General features: G+C 38.2%; 1 protein-coding gene across 6 annotated transcripts in view; it reads left to right on the top strand.

Moving 5' to 3' along the window:
• Window positions 1-244: 244 nt before the first annotated feature.
• The window catches only part of tp63 (tumor protein p63), a 46,376-nt gene continuing 28,679 nt past the window's right edge, over window positions 245-17,941 (top strand). For 2 of the 6 annotated variants that reach the window (XM_015057236.1, XM_015057237.1), the window contains exons 1-3: window positions 416-468; window positions 6,020-6,148; window positions 6,274-6,403. In XM_015057236.1, coding sequence (XP_014912722.1) covers window positions 416-468; window positions 6,020-6,148; window positions 6,274-6,403 — 312 coding nt within the window. Of the gene's footprint in view, window positions 469-3,318; window positions 3,387-6,019; window positions 6,149-6,273; window positions 6,404-15,418; window positions 15,703-17,941 lie in introns of those variants that run through there. The other 4 variants (XM_015057242.1, XM_015057240.1, XM_015057238.1 and 1 more) reach the window with 4 other exon arrangements.

The following is a 17,941-nucleotide window of genomic DNA, read 5'->3' as shown; positions in this document are numbered from 1 at the left end:
GAGCTTTTCAGGATGTAGGGGCTGTAGTTGTCTGTGTGTGTGTGTGTGTTGGGTTGGAGGGGGGCACAGGGGTCAAATGTAGTTGCTTGATATCTATATCCTGGCAACAGAGAGTGAGTGATATCTTGTACAACTGTAGCAGGGGATTGGTCAGCGGGTCGGCCAAGGCCCCTCCTATCAGCGCAGCAGCCTAAGAAAAAAAATACCTAAATTCAAAACATCTCTGAAACTTTCCCCACTCTGCACTGTACCCCCCGGCACTTTAACCAAGGCCTCTTTAGTTGTAATCTATTAATGTCTGTGGAGGTCATTTGCTTTTGCTGTAAGCTAAGTTTGGTTTTGTAGCTCAAGCACTGGTGTTTCTTCACTTAGCGCTCACGACAAGCTGGTTCAAAGTGAAGTTTGGCATGACAACATGAACTCACCTTACGCAGCTTTGCAGTATTACCCAGAGTTTCCATTTCGTCGGTAAGTACTCGCGTAAACAGTTTTGATATCATGAGATTGTTCAGCCGGATACTTAAAAGGCTGTGATTAACAATGACAGATGAACTGAAAATTGGTGCTTCTTATTGCTATTATCTTAATAGCTTTGCTTTTGGGGGTAAAAAAAAAAAAAAAAAGACTGTTAATTGCTAATAATGGAAACATCCTGTCCTTTGTTTGATGCCGAGTGTGTGTGGAGGTCCAAAGCACCCTGACGACGGTGGCGTCTGCCCGGATCCTCAGCTGCTGCTTGGTCCTGATATATTTTTGTGTGGCTCACCTATGGCAACAGTGATAGTGTGGAGAGGTATTTAGGGCTGATAGCAGACACAAGACCGTACCCAAGGATCTTCATCTGATAAATTATTTAAAGAGGATTAAACTATGAAGTTCATGTAAAAAAAAAAAGAGTTTTTAATAAGGGGGCTTCTCGTTCAGTGGGTGACCCAGACTGATCCCTATTTTTCTCAATCCATGAAAGCCTTTGACAGCTTTATTTACCAAGGTGATGATTATGATGACATGTCATATTATGGTAACTTTACAGTTGTGTGATGAGAAATTAAGTGCATTTTTGGCATTAAACTGGTATTATTTTATCACCTGAATTTGGGTGCCCTAAATTAATTGATATGCATTTGAATTTAAATCTGCCTATATGATTGGATTGTGCTTATATGAACTGGGCCGGTTATGAGTTGGACTTCTTTACCTTGACATTTGCTCGTCTCAGTGCTATATAGGTAAATTAAACTGCTCAAAATTTAACTTAAATCGTATTATTCTGAAAATCTGGAAGTAGCTACATGCTACTACTTACGGAAAAAGATTATACATTTCCAGAAAAACAAACCCCAACAAAAAACAATGCAAAAGAATTAAATAACTTTGATGGGAAAATGAAGAAAATAGGTTAAAGTAAAAAAAAAAAACTAATAATAATAATAATAATAAAACAGGTTAAAAAAAGAAAAATAATAAAGAACACTGGTAAAAAACAAAACATAAAGAGCAGTTATTTATATCAATTACTGATTTTATATCAGTAAATTTATATTGATATAAAATCAATTACTGAAAAATGTATGTATTTATCTATTTTACTTTTAATAAAAGGTAAGGAGCTGATCTAGGTATAACATTGATTAGAAATATAAAAGAGTAAAAACACTGAGAACACAAAGGGAAAAAACATATAAAACAAGCCAAACAGTATAAATCTAAATAGAAAACAAATTCAATTTCAATTTCCACTCGGGTGGAAATTGAACATATGCTAGAATACATTAGCACAATGATCTAAGTCTAGTGATTATAAGTGCAGTAAATCATTACAAATTCATCAACATCTCAAGAGTTTAAATCCCTTCATCTTTTTCAGTTTATTTCCAGATCTACATCCTTATCGATCTGTTCATCTTTTCTTACCAAATCTACACCAGAAGGCTTATTCCAGCAGAGTTTGTTTCTTGTTTCTATGGAAATTGAGAATGTCCTCACAGCCTTTTAAATTTCCTGTATAAAAAAAAAGACCAAAGAAAATCTTCTCTTAGTTTTTTCTTAGTAAGGCTGTGATCAGTGGCTCTTCAAACTGTCTTTGTGAATGAAAAACTTAGTAGCCTTAATTTTTTTGTGGTTAAATTTTTCTCTACAAGTGTCTATTCTCTCCCCCTAATGAACAAACCGCCATGTTTTCACTACCATTTAACTGTTTCGTCTCCCTAAAAGTAAGGGGATAAGAGAAGGGGCACTGGGGCTTTCTATTGTTTTGCAGTCATGTCCCTCTTCCAGTCGGGTCTGATGGATGAGGGGGGGAGACGGTTCTTAAAGCCTTTGAAAAGTGATTAATAACGACACTGGAGAAGGGCCCCCGATAGCCCGGGCTGTTTGTTTTGATTGCATTTTCATCGGCCGCTGTGCCCAACCTGCCAAGAGACAATGGCCGTCCCTGTTTAGCGATGACCTCTGGCCCTGTCTCGTCTGGAGGCGCTGCGCTGTGTTTAAGTGGATGCTGAACAGCCTTTGCCTCTGGCTACCTGAAAAACTCTCTGAGTAACCTGACACCACAAACGCACAGAAACCAACTGCGAGAAAAAGGGATAATACCCTCCAAACCAGTGGAGCAAAAATAAATTGTTACATGAAATAAAGAGAAGCAAAAGAAAAAATTATTGGAATAAACCCTAAAAGAAAGAGATGGAATTACTTTATGCCATGTGTATCTGCATAAAACAACATTGTTCTTTGTAAAATGTCATTTTTCCAAGTTCAGTTATTGTTATTTTTTTCTTCTTTTTTAAAGGGGTGAATTTTTAAAACTTGTTGATTTAAATGTTGAAGTGTGAATGGAAAATTTGTATACCCTAGTCTGAAGACTGACATTGTTGCAGTAGTATTATATGTACTGTTATGATAAATCAGAAACTAGATTACAAAAAGTGAGCAAGCCACACGTGAGTAAGTTTGACCTGTTGATGTATGATGTGAATAATTTAAAAATGTATTCAAGGTTGTTTTTCTCACTATAAACCTGATGCTCTACTTTAACTCATGCGGTCTGGTCTATCTGGTCAAAATAAAATGCTGAAGGAGAAAGATTAGAGTTTTTTACAGAATAATGAGATGACTGTTAAACTAGTTTGACATAAAAGACCGAGGATTAAAGCTACACTTAAAAAGAGCTTAACACAATTAAAGCCCTGGTAAAAACACACCTTTATCTGCTCCATTTGTCAGACATGTCACAGGTTCTCTATCTGCTGTTCAGCTAAGCTGTTAACTGGTATATATCGCGACATATATTCATCTCGCGATATTTTAATATTGGCACACTAATCAGTGAGGCCTCAAGGACGTCTACGAAACACCGGCCGTTCGTTGCATTGCATATTTCATTACAGGTAATTTCATGACCGTAGTTTGAAAAAATACGTCAAAGTTACACGAACTCCTCATTTTGTGCAATTAAGGGGAAAAATTTAGGATATTTATATGTTTTAATATTAGCGCGGTTAGCTTAAAGAGTTTCTGAGATAGCCGAATATATGCTAGTCTTGTCATGTGCAATTAGCTTATTAGTGAGAAAACCCGAGCGGCTTTTTGTAATATTTATGGTATTCTGGTGGATAAAGCACTTGCTGAAGGTAAATGTAGCTTTTCGTCAAACATATGCTAATACACCCAGTGGAATAAAAGTTTAGTTTAATATTAGTTGTCCTAGCTTGCAAGTCAAAGAAAAGTTGTTTTAAGCACATTCATTGACTAATTCACGAACTACGTCGCCCGTTTTTTAAAGGAAGACTTCACTTATTTTGTCTCTAAAATATAACCTATTTCAGCTTAAGTTATAATTTAAGCTGAATGGCTCCACAATTAATTTACAAAATGTAATAAAAACTAGTACTTTATCAGAAAGAGTCACATGCTAGGCGATATTTTCTTAATACTTTCTATAAAACTTCTGCTTTAAAAAAAACACAGATAGTAGAATAAATCCAGATTATTTAGCACACAGTGTATTATTGAGAAAATAATATTATTGTATTATTTTATTATTATATTAATAATAAAATAATATTTTATTATTATTATTGTATTAATTATTGTATTAATTAAAGCTCAGTCAAAAATATGTCTTTTTTTTTTTTGTTTTAATCCAGACCACTTTACACCAGGTGTCATAAATGTGGTGGAAAGTATCTAAAAGGACATGGGTGGAAGGGGATGAAAGACTTGTTGGAAAACGCCAAAGTCTTAAGACTAGTTTCCTTCTAAATACAAAAACATTTCCCATGTTCCAATGCATAATAAGAATCTCTCCTACAGTCAGAATTGTGACCATTTAAGTCAAAAGTACTGGAAAACTGATAGTTGTAAATTAAACAGTGTTCACAAAAAACTAAATCTTATTAATAAAACTCATGGTCATTGAAAAAAGTAAAAATCTATATCCAAAACTAGAAGCAATTTTTCACAAATTACCAAGGTTCTAATAATCTATTACTCAACATATTTATTTCAGACGTGTTAGAAACACCAGATGGAACTAAATTAGTTACTCTGGTACCATTACCAGTTAATTAATAAATAGGTATCAGAAATTAATAAAACTAACTGAATTGGGGGGGGGAAAGCTAACTAGAGTGAGTCCAAAAAGATAAATACACAATTTAAACATGGAAATGACACAGCCAATACAACCATTAGCCAATTTAGTCATGGCATTAAAATGAAGTGAACTAATTTAATCTTGTGTGGAAGCATGGTTTTCACAGCTGAGCTTGATTTTAGTTAACAGGTGTCAAAATACTGTTCAAAATTTCTCATTTTTGAACTTTTACAAGTGGATTTAAACCTTTTCTCATTAAAATTTCTGTTTTAGTGAATCTTTAAACAGTGTAGCACTATCCCATTCACACTAGCCTTTACTGCTGTAGTTTTAATTATGTACATGGTTTGTGAGAACACAAAATTTGCTTCCTTTTGTATTTTCATAAACAGAAAAAGATGCCACAGATTAGTGTTGTGAGGTGTTGTTATTGAGCTTTCAATAATAATATGTGTATTTATTGACAGAACTCATGTGCAGTGGTTCAGGTTGCTAAATAAAACCAGCTGAGGAGACGTTTACCGAACTGCTGAATCCAATTTGAAGTCCTTTCAGGCTTAAACCCAAAGCACTGTGGAGTTTCTAATTGTCAGTGCACTTAATAAACTCAAGCTTCAAACTTGTTCTCCAACTACAAAAGTGTGACACTGAAGGGCTTACTCATCAGCAGGACAAAAACAAAAACATCCCACCCGCAGTATTATTATTATTATTATTATTATTATTATTATTCTTTTTTTTGACATTGCAAGCTGAAACGTAATCCCTCATCTGAAACTCTACAGTCCCCCGTGGGTGTCTGGCGGATAATTAGAATTTTTTGCTTCATTAGATATGCCTGTGTTTCTTAAGTCAGGTATTAATATCCTTCATCACACAGCGTTGGGGAATTCCAAAACCTAAAATAGTGCCAGCTTCGGATCACGGCTGCCCCCGTCAGCCCACCTCTCGGGCTCGTCCGGCTGCACACGCATACCAGAAGCGGTGGCAGCGCTATCGCATAGACCATGGGGGGAATTCCGCTCGCCTCAGACTGCAGCGCGTGCGCCGCTTCCAGCAGGAACAATGGTGGTGCCGGGCTCTGCGGCAGGTGTAATGTTTCAGGGGAGCAGGTCAAAGTGCCTCTGTCTGAATGGTGCATAATCACCATTATGTGTAGTACAAATATTCAGTATTATGCAGGCTGACTTCTTCACAATGGATGTGACTTCAAGAATGGCTGCCAGCAGGACTCCTCCTTCTTTTCTTCCCCCTGACTGGGTGGCCACATCTCAACCCTGTACATCAACTCTGACTCTGTTTGCTGACTGCACACCTTTTTTAAAATAAATAAATAAAAACTACAAATTAAATCGCTTTACAAAACCTGTTTACAGAATTGATAGTTGTAAGATAACTGACTGACGAAGATGTCTCTCTTTGCAGACTCAGGGACCCGTCATCTCTGCTGTCCTGGAGAGAAGGCTCATTATTTACTACTATGAGCCAGCCGGGACAGACGGCTGACTTCTTCAGTCAGGATGTGTTTAACCAGTTGTTTGATATGCTGGACCAGTGAGTGAATATTATAAAAAAACAACAACAAGAAAACATCTGAATTATCCATGGGAATTGGTGACTGAAAGTGACTTTTAAAAATAAATGCCCATGAACAGTGTTCTTGTTTTTGTCTTGCTAAGGTCTGCCATCCATTCAGTCCAGCCCATTGAGCTCAACTTCACCGAGAGTCCGACTGATGGCTCAGCGGGGAACACCATTCAGATCAGTATGGACTGCATAACGATGCATGAGCCAGACGACATGGTTTCTGTGAGTATGTTGATTTCACAGGAATGAGTTTAGCTGTTTTTGACTCTGTGCCTGCTGTCTGAGATTATTAGACTGAGAGATGTAGAGAAGCAGCAATAATGAAAAAACAAACAAAAAAAAAAACTACTACAATTTTAAATATGCACTGCAGCAAATCAGGTGATTTTTCCAATAGGATACAACAACAGCAGCAGTGTTCAAATCTATTTTTGGATCTCTTAAAGCTGCAGTATGAACTTTTACATAATATTTTTTTACATCTTCAAACTGTCACCATGTTGTGACAGTTTGGTATGAAACAGACAATCTGTGAAAATTTGATCTCCCCCACCTCCTTCCAGTGCTACTATTGGCATCTGAGAAAATCCACCACTCCTGATCAAAATCCACCAATCAGAGCCAGGGTTGTATCACTGTCAATCAAGCTCATGCATGTGCTGCTCAATGTGCTAATGGTGGAGAAATAACTTACTGTTCCAGGAAAACTGTATATCCACTGTCATTTGTGGCTGTGCTAACTAGCTTTAGCATTTGTAGTAGGCTATGCTGTAGCCTAGCAGAGAGCAAGTTGGAGGGTGTACACAAGGGTGATTGACAGCGCAGCACACTCCTCCTGACTCAAATTGGTTGTTTCTGATGCAGCTGTGTATTTGATCATAAATTATCTGTTTTAAATTATACTGTCACAACATAATGACTATAACAAGTATGTAAAACATATATATATATTTTTATGAAAGTAACATTCTGTAGCTTTCAGACTGTGACACCATCAGCCACATGAACAGTGTAACATCTGTCTCTTTACCCACCATCAGAAATCACTTTCAGTATGCCTCACTAGAACTTTCAATGCTAAAGCTCTTTCTGCTTTCAATGTTCATGTTAGCAGTGGAATTTCTTTGAGCCCAGTTGTGTAAATGAGGATCTGAGCTGAGCTGTGAGAAAGCCGGTTTATCTGACCGTCAGAGATGTTGTCAGGAAGGATTTTATCTCATCTAGACTGAGCTGCGTTTAACCTGGGTGGCCCCCCGGCTCCTGAGAACAGTAGATCACAAACCGCGTTCATGGTTGGATGGGCACTTAGATTGTCACATGATCCCCTCCAGTCTGAAAATCAAACTAGGCTTTATTAACGCTTGTCACTTTAAGCATAATATCTTTTCATTTAAAAGAAATACATTTAAAAACTGTTTAAATTTTACATTTTCATTGTTTCTTTCTTTGTCTGTCCTTGTCACACATGAAGCCTTAATGTATACAGTGCCTTGCAAAGGTATTTATACTCTTAACCTTTTCACATTTTGTTAAGTTACAAACACAAACTGCAGTTTAGCACCCTACATAATGTACTGGATAACTGTGAAGGAGAACCAAAAGGAAAGTGAATTTCAAAGATTTTAACAAATAAAAATCTAACAAGTGTTTGTGTAGTCAGGGGTCTATATGATATGCTTATGACATTCTAAAAATAAACAAGTGCAGCATATTTCCCTTACAAGTCACATGATTAGCATACAGAGTCCTCCTGTGTGTGATTTAATCTCAGTATAAATGCAGCTGCTCTGTGAAGTCCTCAGAGATTTGTTAGAGAATATAAGTGAACAAAAAGCATCATGAAGACCAGCAGACGGGTCAGGGATAACGCTGTGGAGAAGTTTAAAGCGGGGTAGATTATAAAACAACATCACAAGCTTTGAACAAAAGTAACTAAGTATTTAAGAGTATGGTACGCCTAGGCCTGTTGCAATAAGCAATAAATCAATGAATTGCATGATAAGTTAAAATAAATTCAATTTCCATTAACATGATTTAGGTTGTTTCAAGCAACCATATTATAGTCTGAGACTAGCAAACACAAACTTACCCTTTCTAGCTAGCTAGCTTTTTGTTTGCTCCCATCATGGTTAAGTGGAAATTTATCACCAGTTGGCGGGACAAAGTTCCACATTTCTGTGGAGATGCAGGTTTTAAATTTCCATCATAATGGTCTTAAAAATATCTTAAATTTGAGATGGTGAAACCTAGAGAAACCCTGATAGAGTTGTTGAAGGATGAAATCCATTCAGATCTCATTTTAGTTGTCAAAGTCTCCACAGTGAAACATGGTGGTGGCTGCATCATGCTGTAGAGATGCTTCCACAAGAGCATTGAAGCTGGTCAGACTTGATGTGACGTTAATTCAGAGCGATCCTGGAAGAAAACCTGTCAGAAAACACTCATTACTGGTGCTCATCAGAACAACAATCCTCAATTTGCAGCCAGGACTTTTTTCCAGATCTTACTTTGAAAGAATTTTGAAAACTGTATAATTTTCCTTCTGATTTACACTATTCACTTTGCACAACTTTGTGCTAGTTTGAGCTCAAATTCCAACAAAGTACATTGATATTTTTGGTTTTATAACCAAAAATATGACAAAATGTGAAAAAGTTTTTTTTCTTTTCAAATCACAGTAAGTTAGTAGACTTTGTCCCTATTTGCACAGAATAAGCAAATAATAAATAAATGACTCCCCAATGTCTGCTTTTTTCATGTTGCATTCGCACAGGATTAACAACACAGACAATCATTCTATCAATCAACCAGCCACATTTTATTTGTGTAGCACCTTTCAGCAGCAAGGCCTTTCAAAGTGCTTTACATCATAAAAAACCCAAAATACAAAGTCATATACTTGAACACACAGTCAACAACATTACATTACTATTGAATTATTATAAGTAGTATGTAGTTGCTTCATAAAACTAGAGTTACACCGATCCAATATTAATATCTGTATTGGTCTCAACATTGAAACAAATTCTTGATCAGGTATCTTGACAATCTGTCCGATCCATAAGGGCTGATCTATTTAGTCTAGTTCTATGCTTTGTGCTCTGAGCAACGTAAGTGATTATTTACGTATTTTACATTATATCTAGAATTTATATTTGCCCTTTCTGAACCATTTGAAAGACGGTTTGTTGCAGTTTTTTTTGCATGTTTGACCAATGTAGACACCCTATTGTTTTTTTTTTTAATCAGTTTCTTTATTATTTATTTTCCATTGGCTGTTTTACTTCTAATTGCACTGACTGAACAAATTAAAGTTGTTTTTACATGTTTAGCCAAGCTTGTGAAGCTGTTGATGTATTTAAATGTGCTGTACTGGTGCAAAGTTAGGAAATAAATTCGTAATTCACTACATTTATGTCTCAGTTTCTGAGAGAGAAACTTTTTAATTCAATTCAACACTGTTTTTCTGTATTGGATCGGTATCAACCGATACTAAACCAAAGATATCTTTAACGGTATTGGAAGTGGATCCCTTGAAAAAATGAATCCCATACGAATAGAGACACTTTCACTTATAGAGAAATATTACTATTCTTACAGGTTTAGTTTCAACTAAATTGATGAAAACATAAGTTATTATAGGACATATTTAGATGTCCTATAATTATTTAATAAAGGATGCGCTACATGATCTCGCCTGCGGTTGACCTTTAATGAGGGACATTTACTTGTCGGTTTTGCTGCTTAGAGATGGTGTGTGTTTTCCCCTCCCTGTGTTGGAATGTCGTTGTCCAGCCAGAGAGGGAGAAGGAAAAAAAAACACAGCAAATAAAATTTCTGTTTAAGGAGCTGAGTGATGTTACCCCTGTGCATCCCCCAAGGGGGCGTGTGCTCTCTTGAACCGGTGATTAATGGCCCCACCACCCACTTTCCTCCACTCCAAAAGAGGGGTGTGGCTCAGTGATTGGCACGCCAGCAACTTAGGGAGCATCCGTGGCAGCCTGCCAGTCACCAAGCCACGGCTGTTATTATCAAGTCTGCTGTGATTAAAAGCTGTGGTGGGCAAACCCGACCTCACCTTATCCCCCTTCGTCTTCCACTCATGAAAAGGTGTGCCCCCTTTTTTTAAATCTCTGTCTCTCCACTCTTATGCCGCTCAAACACCCCGGGGTGGGAAACTATTTGTGTTGTAGGGTTTGTGTTTAATCTGAAATTCCTTTTTATTCTGGATTTTCTTTTCTATAGCTTCAGGGCAAGAATTTACCACAGCACCTGCCTCTCCTGCAGAGGTCTCCGCTCCCATCTATCAGTGCTTCTCCAGGTAGAGGTGGGGGTCGGAACAGAGAAGGTGGTGGTGGGGGGTGGAGGAGAAGATTGAATAACATGAGGAATGTAGCAGGAATAGAGGCTGGAGAGAGGCTCTGTCCCGGCCCAAACAGCTGATTTAACCAAGAGATAAAGCTCTGATCAGCTGTGCGTGGAAGATGCAGCGGCTAAGCTGACAGAATGAGGTCCTCTTCTGTCACAGGTCAGAGTTTAAACGGCTTCACCGCGGAGTAGCTCAATCGACACACGGCGTCCCATAGATCTAATTACATGTTTGTGTTGGGGTTTGTGCTGTTTGGCCACACCTCTGCCGCGCCGCCTCCCCCCTCGCTCTGAGCCGGAGCGCAGGAACGTTTTCTACGCCATTTATAAAACTGAACAAAGCGCAGCTCTTATCCTAGCAGTATAAACTAATGGTGAAAGCTACTGATACATTTCTATTCACTCTTCCTTAGCTGTTTGAGTTTTTTTCCTACATTTTACCTGGGAAAATAGAAACGAGGCCAACCACCTTAATTTTGATATTATGAAGGCATCGTGGAGCACAGCTTGACGTTTAACCTGGATTAGGAACAGAACATGATGGAGAGTTTTAATGCTCCGCCAGTTTGCCTCCGGCGCGTGAAGAGGTGCTTTTAAGGCGCAGCTGTTTGTCATAAGATCTTCTCAGAACAGAACAGTCCTGTCACTTATTTTCTAAAATGAACTTTTTTAAAATGTGAAGAAAGTAACCGGAGGATATTTAAAGGCTCAAGTACATATTGTTTTATGAATTTGTATCCAGCAAGTGTTCCTTCTGCATAAATGTTCAAAACATTTATGATTCAAAGGCAATTTTCCTAACATTTACTACAAATATAGCAAAGTTCATACTTTTGATTGATCTCTTCTAGGGCTGCAATTAACAGTTATTTTACTAATTGATTATTCTGACGATTAATCGTATAAAAACACTTTCTGCAGATATTTCATTTCTCCACTCCAGCCTTTTTTACACATTAGAAATACATCAATAGATGCAAATAAAAAAGTATATATATTTTTGAATAGTAAGATAAACATTTTATTTAAAATGCAGAAACAGTGTTCCTTTAGTGAATGCTTGATCATCTGTAGAAAATGATCAAGAATGCATGTTTGCTACCAATCCTAACATCAACATGTGTAGGGCTGGTCTAGTTTTTGGATTAACCAGTTAATAATTGGATAGATTTTTTTTTAAAAATTTATTTATTTATTTTTTTACAGAATTTGAACCAAGTGAAGCTAAAATTACCGCTTGAAGTTTTGGGTAGAATATATATTTTTTTGAGTTTCTGTACTCCAGTTAATGATTTATCGTTTATTAAATTAGTTGACAATTATTTCAGTTGTCGATTCATCACAATTAGTCCATTATCTCGACATAGACCAATGAGAAGTCTTCATTTTCGACGTGTTTTTTCAGGATTTGACTTGCCAATCATCAGCGGAAGTTGAATAATGTCTCTGGTTTGACTCCATCCTTCTTTCTTCTGTTTATTTTTTTCTTTTTGTTTTGTAGAGTCTTTAGACAGCAAAGACTAATTTGTGAGGTTTATGGTCAATTTGTCCAGTTTTTAAGGGATTTACAGTAACAGTCCTCTTTGTCACAGAGGTCAAACAAATGCAGATTTTGCTCTCTAATAAACCAAACTGTGTTTTATTTTTAGCCAACAGATTACAGGGAAACTGCTGCTCTAAAGCAGATTTAAATGGAAGAGCTGATTTGAAGGATCGCCACCCAGGTGATGCTCCATTGAGCGCTTGCGTCTGTCAGTCGGGATGAGAGCTTGCTGTGTGTTTAGGTCAGGTGTCTGTGCCTACCCAGACACTGCAGCTTGACACCTGATACTAAACTAATCTGGCCGACTTTAGGAACAGGCTCTTAAAGAGGAAAAAAACTTTAGAAAAGCCTCTTTTGTCTGAGCCCCTGGATTTGCTGATCCCCCTGCAGATCCTATATAGCCATACATCCTTTCACACTGTTGCATTTCATTTTGCGCCGTTTACGCTGACCTTTAATATCTTACTGTTTATTACACGTATAAATATATATAAATGTGATCTAATTCAAAGCTTAAGGTATGGTTGAATGGTGACTTGTCTTGTGGTACATTATGCAGAACAAAGCACCTCAGATTAAATCAGACAGCTAAAGGTCCGGCAGCATGAATGAAGCCACTGTTTTCTGCAACAAACACCAGGTACTCTAACTGCATTTTACAAGTCTGTGTTGTTTCAGCTTAATTAGAAGTTTGTTTAGCTAAGCTAGTTGTCTCCCTCCAAAGCGTCGGCTCGGCCCTCTGGATTGAGCTCTTTCAAGTGTTGATTTTTCCCTTTTGTATCAGGCTGACCTGCAGGCCTGTAGCCTCTGGCTCTGAACAGGGTGTGGTTGCTTAATAGGAGACGCTAAATTCACATCATAGGTCTGCTTAGGTTTTCAGATAGCTTCAAATCACTCAGCCCACATGACCAGAGCGTCTGCCCCGCTGGCTGTGCAGCAATGCGTGTGATTTGTGTCCCACTGACCGCTCTGCTCTCTAGGCGCTGTGTGACTCCACTGCTCAATCTACAGCTTAAACTTTTAATGCTGAATATACCAGTCTGCAGATTTTTATTGTTTCTTTATTGTAATCTCATTTTTAGCGTAAAAGAAAATCTTTTTTTTTCTTTAAAAGGCTTTAGAGTTTAACTGAACACCAAAATATTTGTCGCATTTAAATCCTGAAAAAAAGTGAAAGCTTCTGCTCACGTTTTTAATTATCAGGAACATTCATTTGCATTGCTTTATCAACAGTGAGCAATTTCCCCCCCCCACCCAAAGGAATATCTGATTCAAAACATGAAGCACAAGGCACCTCCAACTCTCTCTTCCACTGATTTATATAAATGTTAGAGAGTTAGCAGATGTGACTAGCTGAATTATCTAGCTTCTTCTCTGTCTCTGAGTAGTTGTCTTAACCCAGTGCTGACAAAACAAACAGACCCTTTGATTTCTTTCTTCATTTTTCATGTTTCCACTACAAACTGTGATATATTTTGTTCAAATTTTATTCAGTAGTCCAACACAGCGTTGTGCATATGAAGTGGAAGGAAAACTGTTTTTTACATGTTTTTATTTAGTCGTCCTGCTGGATGCTCACCTTTCACCCTCAGTCTCAAGTCTTTTTCAGCTTCTAGCAAGTTTTCTTCTTTCAAGATTTAATTTAATCCATTCCCCTATTAATTCTATCCAGCTTCCTTGTCCCTGCTAAAGAAATGCACTCCTAGCATGACGCGGCCAGCACCGTGCTTCATAGAGGGAATGGTGTATTCAAGGTGCTCTGTTAGATTTCCACCTCGCATTTGTATGGAAAGTTCAAATGGCTCATCACTTTGATAAAGTGCAACTAACATTATTGTCCAGTCAGCAGATTCAGACTCAGAGTCTGTCGCTCCTCCAGAGTTAGGTTTGTAGTTGTGCCGCTCTTTCTGTTTTCATACGGTTGATTGGATGGACAATACTGAATGAGATGGAATATCGTTTTATAACTTCACTAATTTAATCTTCCCCACAACTTCACTGTCTGCTGAGTTCCTCGGTCTTCATGATGCTGTTTGCTCACTAATGTTCTCTAACAAACCTTTATTCATGTATATTTATCTATTATTTGTACTTAGATTGATTCCATTCACTAATTTGCTGCCCTCTGAAGACAGTCGCTCTGTAAGAGTAAGTATAGATGCTTGTCATAATTTTGAGATTTTTGCTCACAAAAAATTGTTAACCAATGTAAGCCTGCTGCAATAATCAATGAATTGCACAATAAATTGAAATGAGATTGTTAATTTCTAATCTGATTAATATTTTTGAAATTTTATTTAGAAAGAGTTCATAATCCATTGTACTGATGGTTTCATTTTTTTATTGCATATTTAAAATATCTTCCAGATTCAGTGTTGTGTTCTTTATAAAATGAATATTTATTGGTCCTTGAGAGGGCATGGTTGAATTATTATGCCATTATTAATATATCACTTAAAAATGGACTCAGAACAACAATATTATAGTTTACTGGCACAATTTGTCATCCAACAAAATTTGTTGTGACGGCGAGTCTAAGCGCTTTCATTCTCTTTCTTCCACTTCTCAGTTATGCACTAATCTTTGTTAATCTGCCACTGATATTTATATAGCGATGCAAAAGTAGAAACGTTGAAGGAGCGTGAATTCCTTTGCGAGGCAATGCATAAAATATGTCCTGCAAATATTTCCTTTTCTTGTAAAGCTCACAAAAATGAAAATGAAAGAAGTCAATTCCTCCCAATGACGAGCGTTTGATTGCCAGAGATTCTGGAGAGCAGCAATCCTGCTGTCATCACCAGTACAGGACCTGAGAAACAATGCATGTTTCCAAAACAGATCTGCTGCAGTCATCTCTGGTAGATACAAACAATCTGCAGGAGCCACATTGTTTTCCCAAAGAGCCCCCCAACCCCTCGACTGATTACAGGATGGAGAGGAGAACAATTCATATGCAAACTTTACTCTCTTCCAGTCTGCAGCCTGCTGTGTTTCACTCTCATGTTTACATGTTCTTCATTATCCCCCTTATACAAACGTATTTTGTTGCTATGCTTTAATGCAATTCAATATTTAATTCCCAGAGGGAAATTAAACAATAGATTTCTAACATCCACAGGAATAAATATCTTTAATGGAATTTTTTATACACATATTTTAAGTTAAACATATTTAATCTGCGTAAGCATCAAGAAAAATCCCGAAATGAAGTTGATTTGCAGCAGCTGACTTTGCTTCTGCTGGATCTGAAGTTACAAAATCGAAATAATTCCCTCCCTCCTCTTCCAACGTTTACCTCGGAGAAGCTCTACCAGGTAGACTCAGAAGGCTCTTCTTCTGGGGATGGGTGTGGAGTGTGGAGTCAGGTATTGGACAGGTAGCTGCAAACCCCTCCCCTCTCCTCCAGAACTTATAAACCGACTACCCATAGATCCCTGAAGAAGCTCCCGCTCGTCTACTTTGCATCCGTAGTGCACATCCACTCCTTTCAGAGAGAGAAGGAGAGATTTGTGAAACCCTGGATCCAGTGGAGCAAACAGCAGCAGCTCTGCTCAACCTCAGCGCCAACATGTTGTACCTGGAGACAGCGACCACCAACTCCTACAACGAGGTAAGGCCAGCCAGTCGGCCCGCGGGTCCAGCTCCAGATGTTGGACCCCAGCATCGTTGAAAACACGTTAAGAGTGTAGGCCTTCTTTTTTATTTATTTTAGTTTGACTTATTAAATCCTTAAAAATCATTTTTGGTTCTTGGTGGCTGAACCAAAACATGACAAATGAACTAATGACTTAAAATCTGGAAACGATGCCAACAAAATTATTTGCCATTAAGATTTTTTTTCTTTTTCCCCCTCAGAGGTTTTATTTTTATATACCAGTGTATGTTTGTGTGGATCTTTGTGCAAAGAGACAGAGCAGAGGAATGTAAACACCTGAAAACCTGTTTGAATCTTTCGCTCTTGTGAAATGGCTGCTGTCTGGCTGGGCACGGCCTCAGTCAGGGGACGTGATTTGCTTTGTGTCGGGTTGTTGTTAGGCGGGCATTTTACATGGTGCAAAAAGCTGTTTGTTGTACCGTTGGATGCTTTTATGGGCAGACATTTGTCTGCAGATGGTGGTTATCAAAATGGAAACATGGCAGAAGTAGATGAGAGCAATCGTGAAGATTGTGAGGTTTTATTTATTGGCTTCTTGTACATTTTACAAAATGTCAGCATTCCTACACTATTTAGTTCTGTTAGAATTTAAAAAAAAAATTAATTTAAATGGGAATAATATTGTCACCTTCCTAAAAATAATGGCTCAAGTCATTTTTTAAATAAAAATAATTATGGCAAAAAATGCTTTGGACCATTTAAGGAAGGTGACGATGTGTAACGATGGACATTTATGGAGCAGTTTGAAAATAAAACTCTTCCTTTTTTATTCCTCTGATAGAATAAACATAAGTCATGCAAATTGTTAGTGCAAAAACACATTTTAGAAGACCAAAATATCTGGGGCGAAAATAAATGTAGCTCTTTTTCTGTAAGTTAGACATTATAGATATTATAAGGTGTTGTTTAAAATCACTCATTAATCATTATGTTCGCTACCAAACAAGATAAAACCAGAAAAAACGGGTTCAGGCTCCCATCATCACCGCTTTAGTCTAAAACTGTCGATTTTCTGTCACCAATCCTCTGACCAGTGCAGAGGTTGACTGGTTGATAGATTCTCAGATTGCAGGTTGCAGATAGCAGGTGTGTCACGTCCCTGTCTTTTAAGTTGTAAAGTGGTGGTGGGAGGTGAAGGGGGCTGGGAGAGGGGCTTCTTTAAGTGGTGTCCAGCTCAGTACCTGCAGCACACGGGGTATCGGGTTGCCCCCGTCTCCAGTCTCCAGGGAGCCGCTGCGGTCATTAGAATAGGGCTGGCCAGGCGTTGCTGTTTGGTCCAGGCTCCTAATTGCTTTAATGGTATGTTGATGTAGATACAATCACCTGCTCTGCCCACCCCAGCAGGTATGAGGTGCAGATAGACCCGCACCCAGGCCCCCACCTCAACACCCCAGCCCCCACCCACACCCTGTTGAGCCTTTAATGCCTCCCACCCCTGTGGTCACTCATCACAGTCCCCCAGATGCTCTTAGACCCCGGCCCAGGGAGCGTGGAGGGTCACCAGAGAGGCTGGAATGGGAGTTATTCCCCCCTCAGGCCAGGTCTGCTCTGGCTCCTGTTGTCTCTCAGGCCACCAGTCTGTTGTAAAATCACTGCTGGACCAATAAATACACCAAGAAGAGCACTTGTTGAAGTTTGGGAAGAAATATTAGAGTTTTGACATGTAATGGACCAACAATCCCTATTCAGCTCTGGCCAGTTAAAGTGCAGTTTAGTTTATTTATGTAGCTCATACTGAACATGCATGACAATTCACAGCATTTCAACCCATTCCATCTGATTCTAGTTATCAAACAGTACATCATTCTCAGTTAGAAACTATTTTAAACCACTTGGAATAACTACCTAAGGAAACCCAGCAGGTTGCACCCAAAGGCTTGCAGCATTCACTCCTCCTGGACTAGCACAATGCTTGAGTTGTTAGAGCAACCATTCATACAGAGCGTGTAGCGATGACAGTAGAGAGGAAAAACTCACCTTTAGCAGGAAGAAACCTCCAGCAGAACCTGGCTCAGTACGAGCCACAGCCGACAGATCTGATTTAGTTTGGTAACGTTAAATTTTCTTGTGTATTTAAATCCGATTTGATTCTTTTGTCTTCATTAAACTCATCAAAACTAACAGCTTTCAACTTAAGCACATTAAAAACAACTTTGATTCAGCATTGAATTTTGCAAAAAAAAAAAAAAAAAAA

The sequence above is a fragment of the Poecilia latipinna genome, unplaced genomic scaffold (assembly GCF_001443285.1).
Source record: "Poecilia latipinna isolate Pla-1442-1.1 unplaced genomic scaffold, P_latipinna-1.0 Scaffold1446, whole genome shotgun sequence".
In the NCBI taxonomy this organism is placed as follows: Eukaryota; Metazoa; Chordata; class Actinopteri; order Cyprinodontiformes; family Poeciliidae; genus Poecilia; species Poecilia latipinna.
This window is presented reverse-complemented; position numbering and strand designations above follow the sequence as displayed.